This window comes from Nycticebus coucang, chromosome 17 (assembly GCF_027406575.1).
Source record: "Nycticebus coucang isolate mNycCou1 chromosome 17, mNycCou1.pri, whole genome shotgun sequence".
NCBI lineage: Eukaryota > Metazoa > Chordata > Mammalia > Primates > Lorisidae > Nycticebus > Nycticebus coucang.
Window position 1 is genome coordinate 62,305,759 of NC_069796.1, and position 23,317 is coordinate 62,329,075.

General features: G+C 38.5%; 1 protein-coding gene across 3 annotated transcripts in view; it reads left to right on the forward strand.

Annotated features, from left to right (window-relative positions):
- The window catches only part of TTC1 (tetratricopeptide repeat domain 1), a 60,532-nt gene that overhangs the window by 22,615 nt on the left and 14,600 nt on the right, over window positions 1–23,317 (forward strand). For all 3 annotated transcript variants that reach the window (XM_053566176.1, XM_053566177.1, XM_053566175.1), the window contains exons 3-7: window positions 6,315–6,375; window positions 8,246–8,358; window positions 13,425–13,461; window positions 18,071–18,219; window positions 19,979–20,033. In XM_053566176.1, coding sequence (XP_053422151.1) covers window positions 6,315–6,375; window positions 8,246–8,358; window positions 13,425–13,461; window positions 18,071–18,219; window positions 19,979–20,033 — 415 coding nt within the window. The remainder of the gene's footprint in view (window positions 1–6,314; window positions 6,376–8,245; window positions 8,359–13,424; window positions 13,462–18,070; window positions 18,220–19,978; window positions 20,034–23,317) is intronic.

The following is a 23,317-nucleotide window of genomic DNA, read 5'->3' on the forward strand; positions in this document are numbered from 1 at the left end:
ATAAGAGATGAACGATATGAAGAATATAAAAAGGATATAGCAGACCTGAAGGAACTGAAACAGTCAATTAGGGAACTTAAAGATACAATGGAAAGTATCAGCAACAGGTTAGACCATGCAGAAGAAAGAATTTCAGAGGTAGAAGACAAAGTTCTTGAGATAACTCAGACAGTAAAAGAGGCAGAAAAGAAGAGAGAGAAAGCAGAACGTTCACTGTCAGAATTATGGGACTTTATGAAGCGTTCCAACATACGAGTTATAGGAATTCCAGAAGGGGAAGAAGAATGCCCCAGAGGAATGGAAGCCATACTAGAGAATATTATAAAAGAAAATTTCCCAAACATCACCAAAGAGTCTGACACACTGCTTTCAGAGGGATATCGGACCCCAGGTCGCCTCAACTCTAACCGAGCTTCTCCAAGACACATTGTGATGAACCTGTCCAAAGTCAAGACCAAAGAAAAGATTCTGCAAGCTGCCAGGAGTAAGCGCCAGTTGACCTACAGGGGCAAATCCATCAGAGTGACCGCAGACTTCTCTAATGAAACTTTCCAAGCAAGAAGACAATGGTCATCTACCTTTAATCTACTTAAACAGAACAATTTTCAGCCCAGAATTCTGTACCCTGCTAAGCTAAGCTTCAGAATTGACGGAGAAATCAAATCATTTACGGATATACAAACATTGAGGAAATTCGCCACAACAAGACCAGCTCTACAGGAAATACTTCAACCTGTTCTGCACACTGACCACCACAATGGATCAGCAGCAAAGTAAGAACTCAGAAATCAAAGGACAAAACCTAACCTCCACACTGATGCAAAAGATAAAATTAAGCAATGGACTCTCACCAAATAAGACGAATAGAATACTACCACACTTATCAATTATCTCAATAAATGTTAATGGCTTGAATTCCCCACTGAAGAGACATAGATTGGCTGACTGGATTAAAAAACACAAGCCATCCATTTGCTGTCTGCAAGAAACACACCTGGCCTCAAAAGACAAATTAAAGCTCCGAGTCAAGGGTTGGAAGACAATTTTTCAGGCAAACGGAATTCAGAAGAAAAGAGGAGTTGCAATCTTATTTTCAGATACATGTGGATTTAAAGCAACTAAAGTCAAAAAAGACAAAGATGGTCACTTTATATTGGTCAAGGGAAAACTACAACAAGAAGACATTTCAATTCTAAATATTTATGCACCCAATTTAAATGCTCCCAGATTCTTGAAGCAGACCTTACTCAGTCTGAGCAATATGATATCTGATAATACCATCATAACAGGGGACTTTAACACACCTCTTACAGAGCTGGACAGATCCTCTAAACAGAAATTAAACAAAGATGTAAGAGATTTAAATGAGACCCTAGAACAACTATGCTTGATAGATGCATATAGAACACTCCACCCCAAAGATAAAGAATATACATTCTTCTCATCACCCCATGGAACATTCTCCAAAATTGATCATATCCTGGGACACAAAACAAATATCAACAGAATCAGAAGAATTGAAATTTTACCTTGTATCTTTTCAGACCATAAGGCACTAAAGGTGGAACTCAACTCTAACAAAAATGCTCAAGCCCACCCAAAGGCATGGAAATTAAACAATCTTCTGTTGAATAACAGATGGGTGAAGGAAGAAATAAAACAGGAAATCATTAACTTCCTTGAGCATAACAACAATGAAGACACAAGCTACCAAAACCTGTGGGATACTGCAAAAGCAGTTTTGAGAGGAAAATTCATCGCTTTAGATGCCTACATTCGAAAAACAGAAAGAGAGCATATCAACAATCTCACAAGAGATCTTATGGAATTGGAAAAAGAAGAACAATCTAAGCCTAAACTCAGTAGAAGAAAAGAAATATCCAAAATCAAATCAGAGATCAATGAAATTGAAAACAAAAGAATCATTCAGAAAATTAATGAAACAAGGAGTTGGTTTTTTGAAAAAATAAATAAAATAGATAAACCATTAGCCAGACTAACTAGAAATAGAAAAGTAAAATCTCTAATAACCTCAATCAGAAACGATAAAGGGGAAATAACAACTGATCCCACAGAGATACAAGAGATCATCTCTGAATACTACCAGAAACTCTATGCCCAGAAATTTGACAATGTGAAGGAAATGGATCAATATTTGGAATCACACCCTCTCCCTAGACTTAGCCAGGAAGAAATAGACCTCCTGAACAGACCAATTTCAAGCACTGAGATCAAAGAAACAATAAAAAAGCTTCCAACTAAAAAATGCCCTGGTCCAGATGGCTTCACTCCAGAATTCTATCAAACCTTCAAGGAAGAGCTTATTCCTGTACTGCAGAAATTATTCCAAAAAACTGAGGAAGAAGGAATCTTCCCCAACACATTCTATGAAGCAAACATCACCCTGATACCAAAACCAGGAAAAGACCCAAACAAAAAGGAGAATTTCAGACCAATCTCACTCATGAACATAGACGCAAAAATTCTCAACAAAATCCTCGCCAATAGACTACAGCTTATCATCAAAAAAGTCATTCATCATGATCAAGTAGGCTTCATCCCAGGGATGCAAGGCTGGTTTAACATACGCAAGTCTATAAACGTTATCCACCATATTAACAGAGGCAAAAATAAAGATCACATGATCCTCTCAATAGATGCAGAAAAAGCATTTGATAAAATCCAGCATCCTTTTCTAATTAGAACTCTGAAGAGTATAGGCATAGGTGGCACATTTCTAAAACTGATTGAAGCTATCTATGACAAACCCACAGCCAATATTTTACTGAATGGAGTAAAACTGAAAGCTTTTCCTCTTAGAACTGGAACCAGACAAGGTTGTCCTCTGTCACCTTTACTATTCAACGTAGTGCTGGAAGTTCTAGCCAATACAATTAGGCAAGACAAGGAAATAAAGGGAATCCAAATGGGAGCAGAGGAGGTCAAACTCTCCCTCTTTGCTGACGACATGATCTTATACTTAGAGAACCCCAAAGACTCAACCACAAGACTCCTAGAAGTCATCAAAAAATACAGTCATGTTTCAGGATATAAAATCAATGTCCACAAGTCAGTAGCTTTTGTATACACCAATAACAGTCAAGATGAGAAGCTAATTAAGGACACAACTCCCTTCACCATAGTTTCAAAGAAAATGAAATACCTAGGAATATACCTAACGAAGGAGGTGAAGGACCTCTATAAAGAAAACTATGAAATCCTCAGAAAGGAAATAGCAGAGGATATTAACAAATGGAAGAACATACCATGCTCATGGATGGGAAGAATCAACATTGTTAAAATGTCTATACTTCCCAAAGCTATCTACCTATTCAATGCCATTCCTATCAAAGTATCTACATTGTACTTTCAAGATTTGGAAAAAATGATTCTGCGTTTTGTATGGAACCGGAAAAAACCCCGTATAGCTAAGGCAGTTCTTAGTAACAAAAATAAAGCTGGGGGCGTCAGTATACCAGATTTTAGTCTGTACTACAAAGCCATAGTGGTCAAGACAGTATGGTACTGGCACAAAAACAGAGACATAGACACTTGGAATCGAATTGAACACCAAGAAATGAAACTAACATCTTACAACCACCTAATCTTTGATAAACCAAACAAGAACATACCTTGGGGGAAAGACTCCCTATTCAATAAATGGTGTTGGGAGAACTGGATGTCTACATGTAAAAGACTGAAACTGGACCCACACCTTTCCCCACTCACAAAAATTGATTCAAGATGGATAAAGGACTTAAATTTAAGGCATGAAACAATAAAAATCCTCAAAGAAAGCATAGGAAAAACACTGGAAGATATTGGCCTGGGGGAAGACTTCATGAAGAAGACTGCCATGGCAATTGCAACAACATCAAAAATAAACAAATGGGACTTCATTAAACTGAAAAGCTTCTGTACAGCTAAGGACACAATAACCAAAGCAAAGAGACAACCTACACAATGGGAAAGGATATTTGCATATTTTCAATCAGACAAAAGCTTGATAACCAGGATCTATAGAGAACTCAAATTAATCCACATGAAAAAAGCCAACAATCCCTTATATCAATGGGCAAGAGACATGAATAGAACTTTCTCTAAAGATGACAGACGAATGGCTAACAAACATATGAAAAAATGTTCATCATCTCTATATATTAGAGAAATGCAAATCAAAACAACCCTCAGATATCATCTAACCCCAGTGAGAATGGCCCACATCACAAAATCTCAAAACTGCAGATGCTGGCGTGGATGTGGAGAGAAGGGAACACTTTTACACTGCTGGTGGGACTGCAAACTAGTACAACCTTTCTGGAAGGAAGTATGGAGAAACCTCAAAGCACTCAACCTAGACCTCCCATTCGATCCTGCAATCCCATTACTGGGCATCTACCCAGAAGGAAAAAAATCCTTTTATCATAAGGACACTTGTACTAGACTCTTTATGGCAGCTCAATTTACCATTGCCAAAATGTGGAAACAGCCTAAATGCCCACCAACCCAGGAATGGATTAACAAGCTGTGGTATATGTATACCATGGAATACTATTCAGCTATTAAAAAAAATGGAGACTTTACATCCTTCGTATTAACCTGGATGGAAGTGGAAGACATTATTCTTAGTAAAGCATCACAAGAATGGAGAAGCATGAATCCTATGTACTCAATCTTGATATGAGGACAATTAATGACAATTAAGTTTATGGGGGGGGAAGCAGAAAGAGGGATGGAGGGAGGAGGGTGGGGCCTTAGTGTGTGTCACACTTTATGGGGGCAAGACATGATTGCAAGAGGGACTTTACCTAACAATTGCAATCAGTGTAACTGGCTTATTGTACCCTCAATGAATCCCCAACAATAAAAAAAAAAAAAAAAAAAAAAAAAAAAAAAAGAAAAATAATATTTTTGCTTTGGTTTCTAACATTAAGAATACCAACTGTTTAGGCACTAATCTTCTCTTATGTATGAAATACCCTGATAACTATATTAACTCCCTTTAAAGTTTTTATTTAGTCAGAAGCTTCAATAACAAAGGAAAGGGAAGATCACTGTAGCCCAGGAGTTCAAGGTTATGGTACATTACCAATAGCCAGGCAATGTAACAGGACCCTCTCTCTTTAAAAATTAAAAAAAGGAAAGGAAAGGAAAAGGAGGAAGAGAGCGATTAGAGGGGACTATCTGTTTAAAAAAAAAAAAAAAAGTATCTTCTGCCAGTTTAGCTTGTGCCAGCCATGTTGTTAAGATGTTAGGAAGAGGGTGGCGCCTGTGGCTCAGTCGGTAAGGCGCCGGCCCCATATACCGAGGGTGGCGGGTTCAGACCCGGCCCCGGCCAAACTGCAACCAAAAAATAGCCGGGCGTTGTGGCGGGCGCCTGTGGTCCCAGCTACTCGGGAGGCTGAGGCAGGAGAATCGCTTAAGCCCAGGAGTTGGAGGTTGCTGTGAGCTGTGTGAGGCCACGGCACTCTACCGAGGGCCATAAAGTGAGACTCTGTCTCTACAAAAAAAAAAAAAAAAAAGATGTTAGGAAGAAAGCGTGCTTAGATTTAGCAAGTGTGGTCTTTGCTTTGCAGGATAACTTTCTCTCTGCCTTTGTGTTTGGTGGGTGTGAATTTCTGAGTTGGAAGAAGCTATTTAGGCTTCTTCAAATTTCTTTATGTTAGCCTGCTAACAGCATACTGCCCTAACCTTGAAGACATGGCTTGTTTTCCCTAATGCATTCTCTCACTGTTCTTTATGCCTCCTTCATATAGTATTTAATTACTTATTTTACAGAAAAGTAATAGCTTATTATTTATTGAGTCCTTACTAATCACTGTATTGGTAGCTTTACATATGTTATCACATTAATCCAAAAACATTTGTCCACTGAACTAATTAAAGATTCATTTTTTAGATGAAGAAACTAAGTCTTAGAAAGATTTTGAAACTTGTCCAAGATCATGTAATATCTAGAATTTAAATTTACGCTGGTATGAAAACCAGTGGCAATGTTACTGAGTGAATAGAAATTAAATGATACCTGAATTACCATTCCATGCAAAAGATATAAACATAGATAGCAAAGAACATTCCAAGAATCCTAGGTTTTGTGTCGTAAACAACAAAAATACAATTGATAATTAGCCAGAGGGACATCTGTTTTCCCACTCTCACTGTCTGAGGTTTAGGTAAAACTTACCCAGTTTTTTTTTTTCTTTAACTAATCCAGTTTTTAAAAGCCAGGTTGCTGCCTATTGAATAGACTTGTGTGTAGAGAAAGTTCATTTATAGTATTATAAGAAATTATATAATTCTCTGGTCTCTTTTAGAAAAGAAGAGAAGAGAGTACTAAACTAAAGGAGGAAGGAAATGAGCAGTTTAAGAAAGGAGGTAAGATAACTGTTTCAGGACTGACATCTGCTCGTCTTGACTCCTCATCCAGTTTTAGAGTCTGTGAAGAAGTACTAAAGAACACTTGGAAACAACTAGCAAACCCAAGCTACTCAACAATATAATGTTGCTTCTCAACATCTTGGAATTTTAGGTTTTTTACCAGGCCAAATTGTTCTCAGCTTACTGTGACCAGTTAACCATATGTTTCTTGGCACAGGCATAGTTTTTCTTTTCTGAAAATCACCATCTATTAATCCAGAAATTGGGGGTAAATTCTCAGCTATTGCTTTGGAAACACTATCCTTGTATATTTTATGAGACATTTTGCCAAATTGCTGTAAAAGCGGGATCCCCGTTTTCTCACTTGCTGCAATACTATAATAGCGAGGCCGACCACTGCACCTGGCCTAGGGGAGCACTTTGCCTGTTCTTCGCTTGCTCCTTTTTTTTACTTGTCCATACTGCTTTGGAAGGGTGACTTATCTTTTTTATTTTTTTTTTAGAGACAGAGTCTTACTTTGTTGCCCTCAGTAGAGTGCGGTGGCATCACAGCTCACAGCAACCTCCAGCTCTTGGATTTAGGTGATTCTCTTGCCTCAGCCTCCTGAGTAGCTGGGACTACAGGCTCCTGTCACAGTGCCCAGCTATTTTTTGTTGCGGTTTGGCCAGGGCCATGTTCGAACCTGCCACCCTCGGTATATGGGGTTGGCGCCCTACTCACTAAGCCACTGCCACCGCCCAGAAGGGTTACTTTTCTATGTGCCTTTTTCTTTAGATACCTTAAGGAAATGTTTGGCTTTTGTGTCCTTCCACATTTTCTAAATTTACTTAGAAATAAGTCAGGAGTTCTTCCAAGAATTTGAGGAAACTATTTGGTCTTATAATAGTATTCTTTCACACTTCAAACTGTATATACTTCAGAAATCAAGGAGTGTTAACATTTTTCCCTATTTTCAGGTTTTAATATTTTTGTCATGTCTTTGTTTAGTAATTATGTCCTTTTTTCTAACAGAACTAATGCTTCTAATTTTAAAAGCACATTTCTTCATATGTTATTGTTATTTTAAACCCAAGAAGGAGTAAGTAGGCTATTTTCTCTTAGTATCCTGACCATAATTTTTCATATGACAATGAATATATAACTTTATCACCATTGTCTCTTTTATTTATTTGTTGTTTTTTTTTCTTTTCAGTTTTTGGCCAAGGCTGGGTTTGAACCCACCACCTCTGGTATATGGGGCTGGCGCCCTACTCCTTGAGCCACAGGTGCCGCCCCATTGTCTCTTTTAAAGTCTTGAATTAAATTGAATTGATTTTTACCTTGTTGCTTTAAGTTCCACAAAATATTTCTCTCCAGATACTTCACAGCTGCAGTTTTAGCCAAGTTGACTGTATGAAAGCATAATAACAGCCTTAATGAAAATATATAGAAAAAAAAGAAAATACATACATAGAATTTTTTTTCTTCATCTCAAACCATGGATTCTAGAGTTTAGTTTCTTTCATCTGTCTAGCTCCCTAACCTCCATTAAAAACGCCTTTCTAAATTGCTAAGCCAAATAAAAGCTGAACATTTAGGGCATTGTAGGATTCCTGAGCTTTAAGGGCTCTTCACTAACAACATGTTCAGCTGTCAGTTCATCACACATGCCTCATGAGATTGGCGCAAGCAAGCACTCTCTGTTCAGAGAGAGATGAAAGGAGGAAATGATTTTTACTACCCAGAATTTAATAGACTGTGACCATCTTTTTATTTGAAACCTTTGTCCCATGAATAGCAAAGTATGCATTCTGGTATCATATGGAATATAATACCATCAGGAGTAAAATCTTAATGATTGTTCATCCTCTATCTTATCATTCTCAGATTATATAGAAGCTGAAAGTTGTTATAGTCGAGCCCTAGAGATGTGCCCATCCTGTTTCCAAAAAGACAGATCTATTCTGTTTTCAAATAGAGCTGCTGCAAGGATGAAACAGGTATGAATCTTTGACCTTTGCTTTTTAAGATGCACATAGACTTGCAGTGTTCTCATAGGGTAGTTTCTCTCCCAAAACTAGCATCTAGGGGCTTACAGTTGCTATCTCTCTTTTCCTGCCCATGTATTTCCCTAACATAAAGGGTGCAACGAGATAGAAAAATAACTTCTTTTAACTTGAGTCAGATTACTGTTAACATTCCTTATTAATGTAGATGAGTGAATACTTTCATGGAAAGAAGGCTTGCAAAGTTTTCAAAACGAGGGCGGGTTAAGGAAGCAAAGAGACAAGTAGTGCATGTCCTAGAATAGCTATCGATGCTTATTTTAGACCTCTGGAATTCTAGATAAAGATTCAAAGGCACAGGGAAATACTGATTGAAGCCCTAGGGTTATTCCCAAGATTCTGATATTTCTCTTGAAAGTATGAACATTGGAAGAAATGTCCAACAGTCAGGATAAAAGGTGCCCTTAAATGCAAAATAGGTGTCAGGGACCTATTTTAATATGTATAGATAGATTTATCTTTCTATATTATGTGCATTTGTTTTGTCCTTACATGTTATGTACATTGTTTTATATAGACAAATGTCTATATAAAAATTATGAAAGTAGCCGGGCGTTGTGGCGGGCGCCTGTAGTCCCAGATACTCAGGAAGCTGAGGTAAGAGAATCGCTTGAGCCCAAGAGTTGGAGGTTGCTGTGAGCTGCAATGCCATAGCACTCTACCAAGAGCAACTGTTGTCCTCAGAACTAGATGCTCAGAGACTCAGAGATAAGCACTGCACACAGAATGATTATTGTGAAAGGGAGACCAAGACTTACTCAGGCCTGTGGTGACTTCCCACATTTATTGGGTGTTTTTATAACAGTGCTAGTCAAAAGAAAAAAAGGTATAGAAATCATAAAGACTGCTAAGAAGTTCTTTGTTCAGCACATATTCTGCTAGACACACACATAGCTAGTTCTAAATCGACCCTTTGCTCAACACTTTGCTGAAGGCTTAACCACAACGGCTTCTAGCTGTCTTGTTCTTGACCGATTAGTTCCCTAAAACTTTAAGAAAGAATAGTTTGCTAAAAGGAGAATAGAGCATAGCACTTTTCCTAGAACCTCTGCAGGTGCCCAGCCCCCACCTGCAACCGTTTGAAGCCCTCCGGTAACTTTCCTTTCTGTGAACATTTAACTGATTGTTCTTACTAGCCGGGGCATGTCCACAAAGAAAGAAGTTTTTCCATCTTAGGGCAACGTTTCTTGGGGAGCACATGAGGCTATGTCACTTGCTTTGGTTGGGGTGCCAGTACGTCTCCAGGCAATAAAGTGAACTATCAAAAAAAATAAATTATGAAAAGATGACAACAATTAAAAAGAAAATGAGAAGACGACAAATAAGTTCTGATTCGGAGACTACCACTCTAGGCAGCAGATAGCACCTGGGGCCCCTGAGGTGTCAGTAGACTGTGAGCCTCAAAGGATTCTATAATAAAATACCATAATTTGTGATTTGAAGAGGCCAATTGATGGTAAGATGCACTACAACTTAATAATCACTTCAAGGCATACAAGAAATACCACCACATGGGGTATACACATAAATTGTAAAGATCTATTCCTATTTTGGAAACACTTAGGAAATTGTGTATCTTCGATTTATATGTTGAAGAAATGCCCATCCTCATCCAAAAAGACAAATCTATTTTGTTTTCATATAACTTATGCAGATTACTGTAGGACTTCTTAGAGGTTTTAATAATTTGAATTGTTATGATGAACATGGGAAGAGATAAAATATAGAGTTTCCCAGTTGTCATTGGAACCTTTTTTGCTTTGTTTATTTTAAAATAGACATAAAATTGTCCATTTTAAAGTATCGTCAGGCATTGCTTAACAACAGGCATAGTTTTAAGAAGTGTGTTATTAGACAATTTCATCCTTGTGCAAACATCAAAGTGTGTCCTGACACAAACCTAGGTTATATGATACAGTGTGTTGCTCCTAGGCTACAAACCTGTACACCATGTTGCTGTACTGAACAGTGTGATCAACTATAAATATGTGTGTATCTAAACATAGAAAAGGTACAGTAAACATGCAGTATAAAAGATAAAAAATGGCACACCTATACTGGAGGTTGCTCTTAGTCCATGAGTCAGTAGTACGTGAATGTGGAGGCGTAGGACATTACTATTCTCTCATACACTTTATAAATACACTGTTCACTTAGATTACACTAAAATTATTGAACAAATTTTCTTTTTTTTTTTTTTGTAGAGACAGAGTCTCAGTGTACCACCCTCGGGTAGAGTGCCGTGGCGTCACACGGCTCACAGCAACCTCTAACTCTTGGGCTTATGCGATTCTCTTACCTCAGCCTCCCGAGCAGCTGGGACTACAGGCACCCGCCACAACGCCCGGCTATTTTTTTGTTGCAGTTTGGCCGGGGCTGGGCCTGAACCCGCCACCCGCGGCATATGGGGCCGGCGCCCCACTCACCGAGCCACAGGCGCCGCCCTGAACAAATTTTATTTAATAACAAGTTAACCTTAGCATACTAGAGATTTTTACCTTATAATTTTTTTAACCTTTTAACTCATTTGTAATAACACTTCACTTAAAACAAAAACACATTGTACAACTATCCCAAAATGTTTTCTTTATATCTTTATTCTATGAGCTTTTTTCTATTCTCAATTTTTTTTTTAATTTTTTAAACTGCTTTGTTAAAAACTAAGACACACACACACAAAAAAAAACTAAGACACAGACACACACTTCAGTTTGGACCTACTAGGGCCAGGATCATCAAGATCACTGTCTTCCACCTCCTTGTCTTGTCTTACTGGAAGGTCTCCAGGGACAGTACACACACAGAGCTGTCGTCTGCTATGACAACAATGCCTTCTCCTGAAATACCTCTTATAGGACCTGCCTGAGGCTATTTTGTAGTTAACTTTTTGAGACAGTCTTAACTCTGTTGCCCAGGCTGGACTGCCATGGCATCAGCCTAGCTCTATTTTTGGTAAAGATAGGGTCTCACTCTTGGTCAGGTTGGTCTTAATCCTGAGCTCAAGTGATCCTCCCACCTCAGCCTCCCAGAGTGCTGAGCCACTGTGCTGGGCCAACAGTTAATTTTTTTCTTTTTAGTTGAATATACTCTAAAATAACAATAAAGAGTATAGGCTCGGCACCTATAAGTCAGTGAGTATGGTGCCAGCCACATACACGGAGGCTGGCAGGTTCGAGCCCAGCCCGGGACTGCTAAACAACGACAACTATAACCAAAAAATAGCCGGGCATTGTGGCGGGCGTCTGTAGTCTGAGCAACTTGGGAGGCTGAGGCAAGAGAATTGCTTAAGCCCAAGAGTTTGAGGTTGCTGTGAGCTGTGACACCACATTACTCTACCAAAGGTGACACAGTGAAACTCTGTCTCAAAAAATATATATATAATAAAGAATATTGGCCGAGTGTGGTGGCTCACACCTGTAATCCTAGCACTCTAGGAACCCAAAGCAGGTAGATTGCTTGAGCTTAGGAAGAGACCATCCTGAGCAAGAGCTGCAGACCCTGTCTCTAATAAAAATAGAAAAACTATCAGGATGTTGTGGTTGGTGCCTATAGTCTCAGCTACTTAGGAGGCTGAGGCAAGAGGATTGCATGAGCCCAAGAGTTTGAGGTTACTGTGAACTATGACACCATAGCACTCAACCCAAGGTAACAGAGTAGAACTCTCTCTCAAAAAAATAAAGCGTATAGTGCAATAAATACATAAACTAGTAACAGTCAGTTGTTATCAGTATCAAGTATTATGTAGTGTACATGATTTGTGTGTGTTATACTTTCATGTGACTGATAGCACAATCGGTTTACACCAGCATCACATGGACACATGAGTAATGTGTTGCATTATGATGCTAGATGGCTGTTACCTCACTGGTTTTTAATACTTTTTAGCTACATCATAATCTTAGGGGATCACTCTCATATACATGGTCCTTCGTTGACTGAAACATGGTTACATGGTGTGTGACTACACAATTCAGTGGCATTAAATACCTTCACAATGCTACACAATCATCACTACTATCTAGTTCCAGAACTTTGCCATCACCCTAAAAAGATACCCCATACTCAGTGAGTATTCACTTCCCATCCTGCAAGTAATTTTGATTAAATCCTGAAACGCAATTTTGTTGATGTCACTTCCATATTCTGTAAAATATTTAATATTTGCTACCATAGGCATTATGGTTGAACATTTATTTGAAATAATATTTTTTAATATTGCAGAAAACTTCTAATTTGGAGAAAATAGACATTTAAAAACTAGAAGATATCTTCTATGCTATTCAATCCAGACTACTAATTTTTAGATGAGGAACTGAGCCCTAGTTAGGGGAAGTAGTATAACCATTGTTAAACAGAAAGTTAGGGTTGGAACTGGGACTGGAGTCCAGTTCTTTTTTTTTCTTTTTGTAGAGACAGAGTCTCACTTTATGGCCCTCAGTAGAGTGCCATGGCATCACACAGCTCACAGCAACCTCCAACTCCTGGGCTTAAGCGATTCTCTTGCCTCAGCCTCCCGAGTAGCTGGGACTACAGGCGCCCGCCACAATGCCCAGCTATTTTTGGTTGCAGTTCAGCTGGGGCCGGGTTTGAACCTGCCACCCTCGGTATATGGGGCCGGCGCCTTGCCAACTGAGCCACAGGAGCCGCCCCCTTTTTTTTTTTTTTTAAACAAGTATTTACTGTGCCAGAGCAGTGACTCACGCCTGTAATCGTAGCACTCTGAGAAGCTGAGGTGGGTGGATCACCTGAGCTCAGGAGTTCGAGACCAGCCTGAGCAAGAACGAGACCCCTTCCCCTTATAGCCAGGCACTGTGAGGAGTACCTGTATTGTCAGCTATTTGGGAGGCTGAGGCAGGAGGATTGCTTTAGCCCAGGAGTTCGAGGTTGCTGTGACTAGGCTGACACCATAGCACTCAAGCCCAGGAGACAGAGTGAGATCCTGTCTCCAAAAATTAAAAAAAATCCTAGGGTAACACATACTAATGTTTTTTTCTCTTTAGGATAAGAAAGAGATGGCCATTAAAGACTGCAACAAAGGTACAACTTTTTTTGTCTTACTACATGTTAAAATATAAGAGCATTATCTCAGCTAGACAAAGAGAGGGGCTTTTGGTCAGGTGTGCACATGTGTACCCTCCTCTGGGCCCTTTAAAGAAGCTTTAGAAGGGCGGTGCCTGTGGCTCAGTGGGTAGGGCCCCATATACCAAGGGTGGCTAGTACAAACCCAGCCCTGGCCAAACTGCAACTAAAAAATAGTCAGGCATTGTGGCAGGTGCCTGTAGTCCCAGCTACTCCGGAGGCTGAGGCAAGAGAATCGCCTAAGCCCAGGAGTTGGAGGTTGCTGTGAGCTGTGTGACACCACGGCACTCTACCAAGGGCAATAGAGTGAAACTCTTGTCTCTACCAAAAAAAAAAAAAAAAGAAGCAGCAGCTTTAAGAATTCAGTATCTTCAGATGCAGGGGTCCTCAAACTATGACCCGCGGGCCACATGCAGCGGTGTGATTGTATTTGTTCCTGTTTTGTTTTTTTACTTCAAAATAAGATATGTGCATTGTGCGTAGGAATTTGTTCATAGTTTTTTTTTTTAACTATAGTGCGGCCCTCCAACAGTCTGAGGGACAGTGAACTGGTCCCCTATTTAAAAAGTTTAAGGACCCCTGCATAGTTTTCATCTTACAGTAAGAATGCTTTTGGGTAAATACTTCAACCAGTTTCTCCTATATTAATAATTATGGGGAAGAAAAATTCAAAGCTACCTTGGCAACAGAACTCATGGAAGTTTGGATCTGTGTGTTTGGAGAAGAGAATAGCTATGGTGAGGGACTGTTGCTCTTAATGAATTGGTAGTCTCTTCAGATGTAATATTGCTAAGTCTTCAAGCCTACTTCCCATCATTTTAAATACCCTTTCAGGTTCCACACAATGAATCAAACCTTTGCTATGTGATATTGAATTTCCTTTAAGATCTTTTTATTCAACCAACTTTTATAGGAATACCCTTAGATATAGGGTCACTTTTGTTGTTATTTGGGTTTTTTTTAAATCATTTTCCAAAAATATCCTAATTGGCCAATTTTCCTTCCTTTCTAACAAAATTTGGTGTGAAAACCACACATAATCACGTTTCCTTGCATCTTATTAGTCTCATGAATTTTTCTTTTCTTTTTTTTAGCAAGAGAAAGGAAGTTTGTTAAGGATTTTCATGGCAAGCTGGGCCCAATCCTATGCCTATAGACCCTGTGGAAAACACAGTTTTGCTTTTAATTTTTTTCATTTTTCCAAAGTCTCAAAAAATAGACAAATAATATTTATAAATAAAAATAGAAGATAATTTGAAAAAACAGATCATGCCAAATCTTATAGACAGTAGAAAAAGAAGAAATACTTCAAATCCGTTCTATTTCATCTGGATATACCTGATATTAAAATTGGAAAAATATATTATTATAAAGGGAAATTATAAACATATTTCACTTATAAATGAGGATGCAATATCCTAAACAACATATTAACATGTTGAATTAAAAATTATTGTTCAAATAATGTACTTTGGTCAAAATTAAATCCAACTTATGTGAGAATTAGTCACTATTTTCTTTGCTTTTTTTTTTTCTTCCTTTCCCTCACCCCTCCTTCCTTCACTCTCTGTGTGCTCTCCCCTTCCCCTACTCCCCACCCTGTCATTAATTGTCCTCATATCGAATTTGAATACATAGGATTCATGCTTCTCCATTCCTGTGATGCTTCACTAAGAATATTGTGTTCCGCCTCCATCCAGGTTACAAATGCTGCAAAATCTCCATTTTTTTATTTTATCTTTTTCCTTTTCTTTTTTTTTTATATATTTTTCCAATTTATTATGACTGTGTATAACGTTTTTTGGTTTTTTTGCAGTTTTTGGCCGGGGCTGAGTTTGAACCCACTACCTCCCGTATATGGGGCCAGTGCCCTACTCCTTTGAGCCACAGGCGCTGCCCAAATCTCCATTTTGTTTTTAATAGCTGAATAGTATTCCATGGTATACACTGCATCTTGCTAATCCATTCCTGGGTTGAGGGGCATTTAGGCTGTTTCCACATTTTGGCGATTGTAAATTGAGCTGCGATAAAGAGTCTAGTACAAGTGTCTTTATAATAAAAGGTTTTTTTCCTCCTGGATAGATGGCCAGTAATGGGATTGCAGGATCAAACAGGAGGTCTAGGTTAATTCTTTGAGGTTTCTCCATACTTCCTTCCAAAAAGTTGTATTAGTTTGCAGTCCCACTAGCAGGGTAAAAGTGTTCCTTTCTCTCCACATCCGTGTCAGCATCTGCAGTTTTGAGGTTTTGTGATATGGGCCATTCTTGCTGGGGTTAGATGATATCTCAGGGTGGTTTTAATTTGCATTTCTCTAATAATTAGGGATGATGAGCATTTTTTCATATGTTTGCTAGCCATTTGTCTGTCTTCTTTAGAGAAGGTTGTATTAAGCTTTTGTCTGATTCAAAATATGCAAATATCCTTTCCCATTGGGTAGGTTGTCTATTTGCTTTGGTCTTTGTCTCCTTAGCTGTACAGAAGCTTTTTAGCTTCTGTCTCATGAATTTTTCTAGCTACTCATTTTTTTATTTTTTTCACTTTTCCTTCTTGGGATAATATTTTCTGAAAGAATCATAGAATTGATAAGAACCCTCTGTAGCATGTCAAGCAGGCCAAAGGGGGGGGGGGGAACCCAAGAGACCCTTCCTTACATGTTGTGTAGGTCCTCTCTCACATAAACTTAAATTTTTTCCCTTGCATTAATTAATTTGGTACCCTCTCTACTGGCTTTCTTTTAATACTTGGCATTTCTTTATAGTATTTGAATGGAACTGTTACTACATTATAATCTAGTAGACTACTTCTGGTCTATTACTGTCTTGGTCTGGAACTAATTCTGAATGTACTGTTTTGTTTGGAAGAAGGTTTTTAACCTATTCCCTTGATGTGAAATGTGTGGGCTTAAAAGAGTTTAAATTTAGAAACAAGCTGCTGATTTTCAGAGCTTCTTTCTGTGTAACCGAATGGTGAGAAAATGCCTTGTGAGCTTGATGACCATGGTATACCATGAGAAACTGTTCATTTCTAGCTGTTGCCCTAAGGGTAAGAAGAGCCTTGCTTAGAAAATGAGAGCAAAGGACAGAAAGTGTTTTCCAAGTTTGTTTTTGGATTTGCTTAAACTAATATTCCTATGCTTAAACTAATACTCCTATAGTTGTTATGGATACTCTACAGTGTACCCATTGGCAAATTACACTGAAGTTAGTATGGTTTATTTATATAGAGGATCACATACACAATTTTCTGTCTGTCTCTCTCTTAATAGAGTAGCATAAAGCTTCATGGAAACAAGGACCTGTCTGTCTTGTTTGCCACTATCACCTAAAGATTTATTATATTAGATATATATAATAAGTAGTGAAAAAAATGAATGATTAAAAATTAAGGATATGTGAAGAGAAAAAGTTCTAGAACCAGGACATTGCTTTCTAATGGAAAAAGAATCAACTCAGAAGGGACTAGGAGAAATGCAGGATACTTCAACCAAAACACAGCAAGGATTATTAGAATGGCAACTGTTGCTAAATAAGGAAAGGGTATTATGCACCAGCTACCTTATGGTGCTGGAATGGTAGTTTGAAGGAACAATGAAGATTTATGTAGAAATGTATTCTTACTATTCTTGGTTAGTATTCAAGGCCTAGAAAAAAAAGAGAATGGTAAAGTCTGCCACCAGACTGTTTTCCCTTAACTCTTTAATTTATATTTTCAAATTCTCTTACTCTTACTGTCCACTTGAGCTCTGTTTTCGGCATATTCTGGACTGGGTGAAGGACAAGTAGGCAAAACCCGGAGCTGGAGTGTAGACCAGTGTATGGCAAAGTATAGCCACAAGCCAATTCCAGCCTGCCACCTGTTTTTGTACAGCATGCAAGTTGAGAATGGTTTTTATATTTTTAAATGGTTAGAAATCAAATCGTGAGGCCAGCAGCAGTGGCTCACGTCTGTAATCCTAGCACTCTGGGAGACCGAGGTGGGTGGATTGCCTGAGCTCAGGAGTTGAAGATCAGCCTGAGCAAAAGTGAGACCCCCATCTCTATAAATAGCCAGGCATTGTGGCAGGCACATGTAGTCCCAGCTACTCCGAAGGCTGAGGTAAGAGGACCACGTTGAGCCCAAGAGTTTGAGGTTGCTGTGTGCTATAATGCCATGGCATTCTACCCAGAACAACATAGTGAGACTCTGTCTCTAAGAAAAGAAAAGAAATCAAGTCATGAGAAAAACTAATATCTCATGATAATGTGAAAATCGTATTTCATTGTTCATAAGTAAAGTTTTATTGGAACGCAGCCACTCTTATTTGTTTACATATTGTCTGTGCCTGCTTTTGTGCTACTATAGTATAGTTGAGTAGTTAGGACAGAGATATTCTGTCCAGTCCACAAAGCCGAAAATCTTTACTCTCTTGGTCTTTATAGAAACGGTTTGCCAACCTCAGATACAGACTTTGACAAACTAGTCTTCCTTTCACACCCTTGAAGGATGCTTGATGAAGGAATTTGATATAGCCGAAAGATAATATAGGTCTTTTTCTTTGTGTTAACAATGATTTCTTCTCTTTTTACAGCAATTCAGTTAAACCCTAACTATATCAGAGCAATATTGAGGAGAGCGGAGTTGTATGAGAAAACGGACAAACTAGATGAAGCCCTAGAAGATTATAAATCTATATTAGAAAAGGATCCATCAATATATCAAGCAAGAGAAGCTTGTATGGTAAAACCCAAAATTTTTTAATAATTTTTACTTCTGTTTCCTGTGTTGATACTTAGTGAATCCTAAATAATTTTTTTCTATACAACTAAATTCAATTTCAGTGCTTTTGAGGAGCTTATCAAAATAGGGGAGATAAATCTTAATTTTATTGTAATAAAATAAATCATTTTATTTTGATTTTTTATAGTGAGTTATTGCAAGAATCCCAGAGGACTTGGGTCCAGTTACAGAGCTAAGATTGACAATTAAAAGACTAATTTGGGGGGTGGCGCCTGTGGCTCAGTGAGTAGGGCATCAGCCTCATATACCGAGGGTTCGACCCCATATATCGAACCTGGCCCCTAGCCAAACTGCAATAAAAAAATAGCCGGGCCTTGTGGTGGGTGCCTGTAGTCCTAGCTACTCGGGAGGCTGAGGCAAGAGAATCACTTAAGCCCAAGAGCTGGAGGTTGCTGTGAGCTGTGATGGCATGGCACTATACCGAGAGCAATAAAGTGAGACTCTATCTCTAAAAAAAAAAAAAAAGATTCTAATTTTGGTTCCCAGGGACATTTGACAAGTCTAAAGACATTTTGATTATCATGGCTGGGAAGGTGCTACTGGCATCTAGTGGATAGAGGCGAGAGGTACTGCCAAACATCCTGCCGTACACAAGACAGCCAGCCCCCTACAACAGAGTATTATCCGATCCGAAATGTCAGTAATGGCAGTGTTGGAAAACCCTGAGCCAGATGATTATTTAATAATATCTAGATTGATCTGACCCTTTCTGAACTAAATACATTGTATAAAGAAGAGACTTCAAGGCCAGGCACAGTGGCTCACACCTGTAATCCTAGCACTCTGGGAGGCCCACGCAAGAGGATCCCTTGCGTTCCCAAGTTTGAGACCAGACTGAGCTAGAATGAGACCCCATCTCTACTAAAAGTAGAAAATATTAGACAAGCGCCATTGCAGGCACCTGTAGTCCCAGCTACTTAGGAGGATGAAGCAGAGGATCACTTGAATCCAGGAGTTGAGGTTGCTGTGAGCTAGGCTGGTACCAGGGCACTCTAGCCTGAGCAAAAGAGTGAGACTGTCTCAGAAAAAAAAAAAAAAGAAGAAGAAGAGACTTCAAGCTAGAAAGTACAAATGAGAAAAAAAAAAAAAATTTGACTGGGTGCCCGTAACAGTGGTTAGGGCACTGGCCACATGCACAGGGGCTGGTGGGTTCGAACCCAGTCTGAGTCTACTTAAAAAAAAAAAAAAAAAATAGCCGGGTGTTGTGGTGGATGCCTGTAGTCCCAGCTACTCTGAAGGCTGAGGCAAGAGAATCACTTGAGGCCAAGATTTTGAGGTTGCTGTGAGCTATGACACCATGGCACTCTACCAAGGGCAACAAAGTTGAGACTCTGTTTCAGTAAAAAATTAAATAAAAAATTAAAAAATATAAGTATCACCCATAATCCCACCGTCTAAATATATCACTGGAAACGTCTGACATGGATCAAACTTTTTTCCTGCATATAGTCACCAAATTTTTATTGAGGCTCTCCTTTGGGCCAAGAATTCTGTTACAAACTGGGAATATAGCCAAACAAAACTTCTGGCTTTACGTAGCTCACCCACAAACATAAATACCTGGTTCTTTCTTTAATAGGATCATAGATAGGTACTTAACTTGATGTTATTTTCACATTAGGTTTTTAATGTTTCTCAAATTCAAAATAAAGGCAAAGGATTTTTCATCAACTTTTTGTTTCTCTTGTTTTTTCCTCAGAGATTACCTAAGCAAATTGAAGAACGAAATGAAAGACTAAAAGAAGAAATGTTAGGTAGGTTTGCTTCCCTTACTTTCTCTGGACCATAAAGTTAGGAAGCAAGGTTGGAGATATCAGTATTGTTATCCACTAAAGGAGAACACAGCATGTAGAAATAGCTTTGGGACTCTTCCTTTCCTGTGGGCTGCAGTAGCCATCTGTGACCCCATAGGGAGCATTGTGGTTTAAAGAAGGTATTAACTTTTTCAGAAACTAAATTTCCTTTCTGTTTTTCTTGGAAAATTTTCTTGCCTGCAAGAAGTCAAGCATAATTCAGCTCCCAACGTAATATACCACCAACCTCTATTTCAGATAATAATTTCATAAAAACAGTTGGATTTTTTCAATGGGTAATCACGCCTTAAGGCAGTGGTTCTCAACCTGTGGGTCGCGACCCCTTTGTAACAATGAAAATACGTTTATAGCAATGAAAATAGTTTTATGGTTGGGAGTCACCACAACATGAGGAAATGTATTAAAGAGTTGTGGAATTAGGAAGGTTGAGAACCACTGCCTTAAGGTTCATTAGAATGCTGTCTCTACTGCCAATACTATGTCAGGATCAAGTGAATTTTTCTTTTGAAAACAGCACTAAAAGTCCCTTTAGTGTTTGAGAACATGTGAAAGGGCAGAAATTAGGAGTAAAGTAAGGGAAGGAAAGACTGAGGGAGGGGCTGGAGCAATGGATTCATTTGATCTATGTTTTAGGTACTTCTCTTGTTTACCAAAGCATTTTAGAGCTGGAATCTGAGATCCTCTGATGAGCATTCTGCTCGAGGAGTTAGGGCTCCTAGACAAAGACCTAGAACAGTCTACTTAGAATCTGTGCAGTACTTCCCTGGTTAAGATCTGCTACGTGTTCTTCTTTCTGAGTATTTTCTAAATCTATATTTGAATTTCATTTAATGTATTGCAATCATGTCAGCCTAAAGGAACAATCATTTAGAGTAAATTGGGCCTACCATTTATGGCCTCAGACATTAGTATCCAGAGAATGAAAACAAATTTCCCAAAGGGTCAGTCTGAGAGCAGAGTTGATTGAGAGGAAGCCATTAACCTAAACTATCCAGAGTCTTCTGCCTCTTTCTGGGTAGACTCAAGAGTCTTAAGGAGGACTTCTTCAGACTCAGGATATTTCTGGGGCCTTCCTCAGTTTTTCTCAAAAAGGCTGTTTTCCTAATTTATATTTTAATTAAACTTGACATCTGTTTGAGCAGAAAAATTGTTTTGGAGGTTCTATTCAAAATAGAGGAAGAAAGTATTTTCTCATCTGTTCTATTAACAATGATGCTTTACTTTAGTAAAACAAAAAGAATATTTGAGTATAGCTGAGCTGGATTTCATGCTGAAAGAGATGACTTTGTGAATGGCCGTGATGTGGAAGACAGTTCTCTGAGGCCCTGTCTCTAGGCCCATTTTTCTTTAAGCCAATCCAGTAAAGGGACTGGTGCAAACTGGATCTTACTGCCTAGTGTCAGTTCCAGATGGAATCAAAGCGTTATCTGTCCTTGTCATTCTACATTCTGATGAGCAAAAGTTTTGTCTCCGTGTCTTTGTGTTTTACTTATGTTATTCTCTTTATTAGAAATATTCAAATTGAATTCATTCCCCCTCTGTTGCTTCTGTAATGAAATCACCTTTCATTATACTTAAGCAACTTTAGTTGCTTGGTAAATATGTATTGTTACAAATCAATAGTTTGAATCATTGGTTTTTTCTTTTTCCTTAATGAATGTAACAATCATGAATAAATTATTGCATCTAGGAGTTACCCTACCATAGATAACCTAGACAGGAGAAATCACTCTGTATGTGGGATTTCAGCTGCACAAGAGCTTTTTTGGTGTTTTTTTAATTAATTAATTAATTGTTTATTAAATCATAGCTGTGCACATTAATGCAGTCATGGGGGGCAATGTGCTGGTTTTATATACAATTTGAAATATTTTCATCAAACTGGTTAACATAGCTTTTTGGTGTTCTTGTTAAAGATGAGGTGGCTGTGGTTCATGTCCTGTGAGACCCCTTGAGGCTAGTTATTCTGAGCACAAATTCTTATTGTTTCTTAGAAGTTCTGAGTTTTCAGCAGTAGACCACATTATTTCTAATGCTGGTTCCTATGCAAGTGATGGCTTCTGCAGGAGGACAAGCAGTTAAATGACCACCATTTATCAGTGGCATTTCTGAAGTTAAATAATTATTTTAAAAAATTGAGGGTGTTTCAATTTCTTTTTCTTTTTTATTGGTTTTTAGTGTTGTACATATTTTGGGGATACACAGGATATTTTGTTATCTATTACAGTGTATAATGATCAAATCAGGGTAATTGGGATAGCCATCATCTTAAAAACATTTGTCTTTTCTTTGTATTGGGACCATTACAGATCTTTTCTAGCTATTTTGAAATACATAATAGCTTGTTATTAACTATAATTTTCTAAACTGTACTATCCAACATTAAAACTTATTCTAACTGTATTTGTGTACCTCTTTTTTTTTTTCTTTTTTTTTTTGTAGAGACAGTCTTATTTTATCGCCCTCGGTAGAGTACTGTGGCATCACAGCTCACAGCAACCTCCAACTCCTGGGCTTAGACGCATCTCTTGCCTCAGCCTCGCGAGTAGCTGGGACTACAGGTGCCCACCACAATGCCGAGCTATTTTTTGTTGCAGTTTGGCCGGGGCTGGGTTCGAGGTGTCACCCCTTTGCATACCTCTTAACTAACTTCTTTTCACTCCTTTTCTTACCTTCCCGGCCTCTTGTAGCCACCGTTCTACTCTCTTTTTATGAGATCAACTTTTTAGCTTCCTCATATGAATGAGAACATGCAATATTTGTCTTTCTGTGTCTAGCTTATGTTACTTAACACAATGACCTCCATTTCCATCCATGTTGCTGCAAATGACATGACTTCATTCTTTTTATGGCTGAATAGTATCTAGTGTATATATACCCCACTTTCTTTGTCCATTCATCTGCTGAGGGATAGTCGATTATATAGCTTAGCTGTTGTGAATAGTGCTATGATAAATATGGGAGCGCAGGTATCTCTATAATAAACTGATTTCCTTTGTTTTGGGTATATACCCAGCAGCAGGATTACTGGATCATATAGTAGTTCTGTTTTTAAGTTTTTGAGGAACCTCCATGTGGTTTCCATAGTGGCCATATTACTCTACATTCCCACTCAGCAGTGTACAAGCATTCTCCTTTCTCCATGTCCTCACCAGCGTCTGTTATTTTTTATCTTTTGGTAATAGCCATTTTCACTGGGGTGAGAGATTTCCTTATAGTTTTAA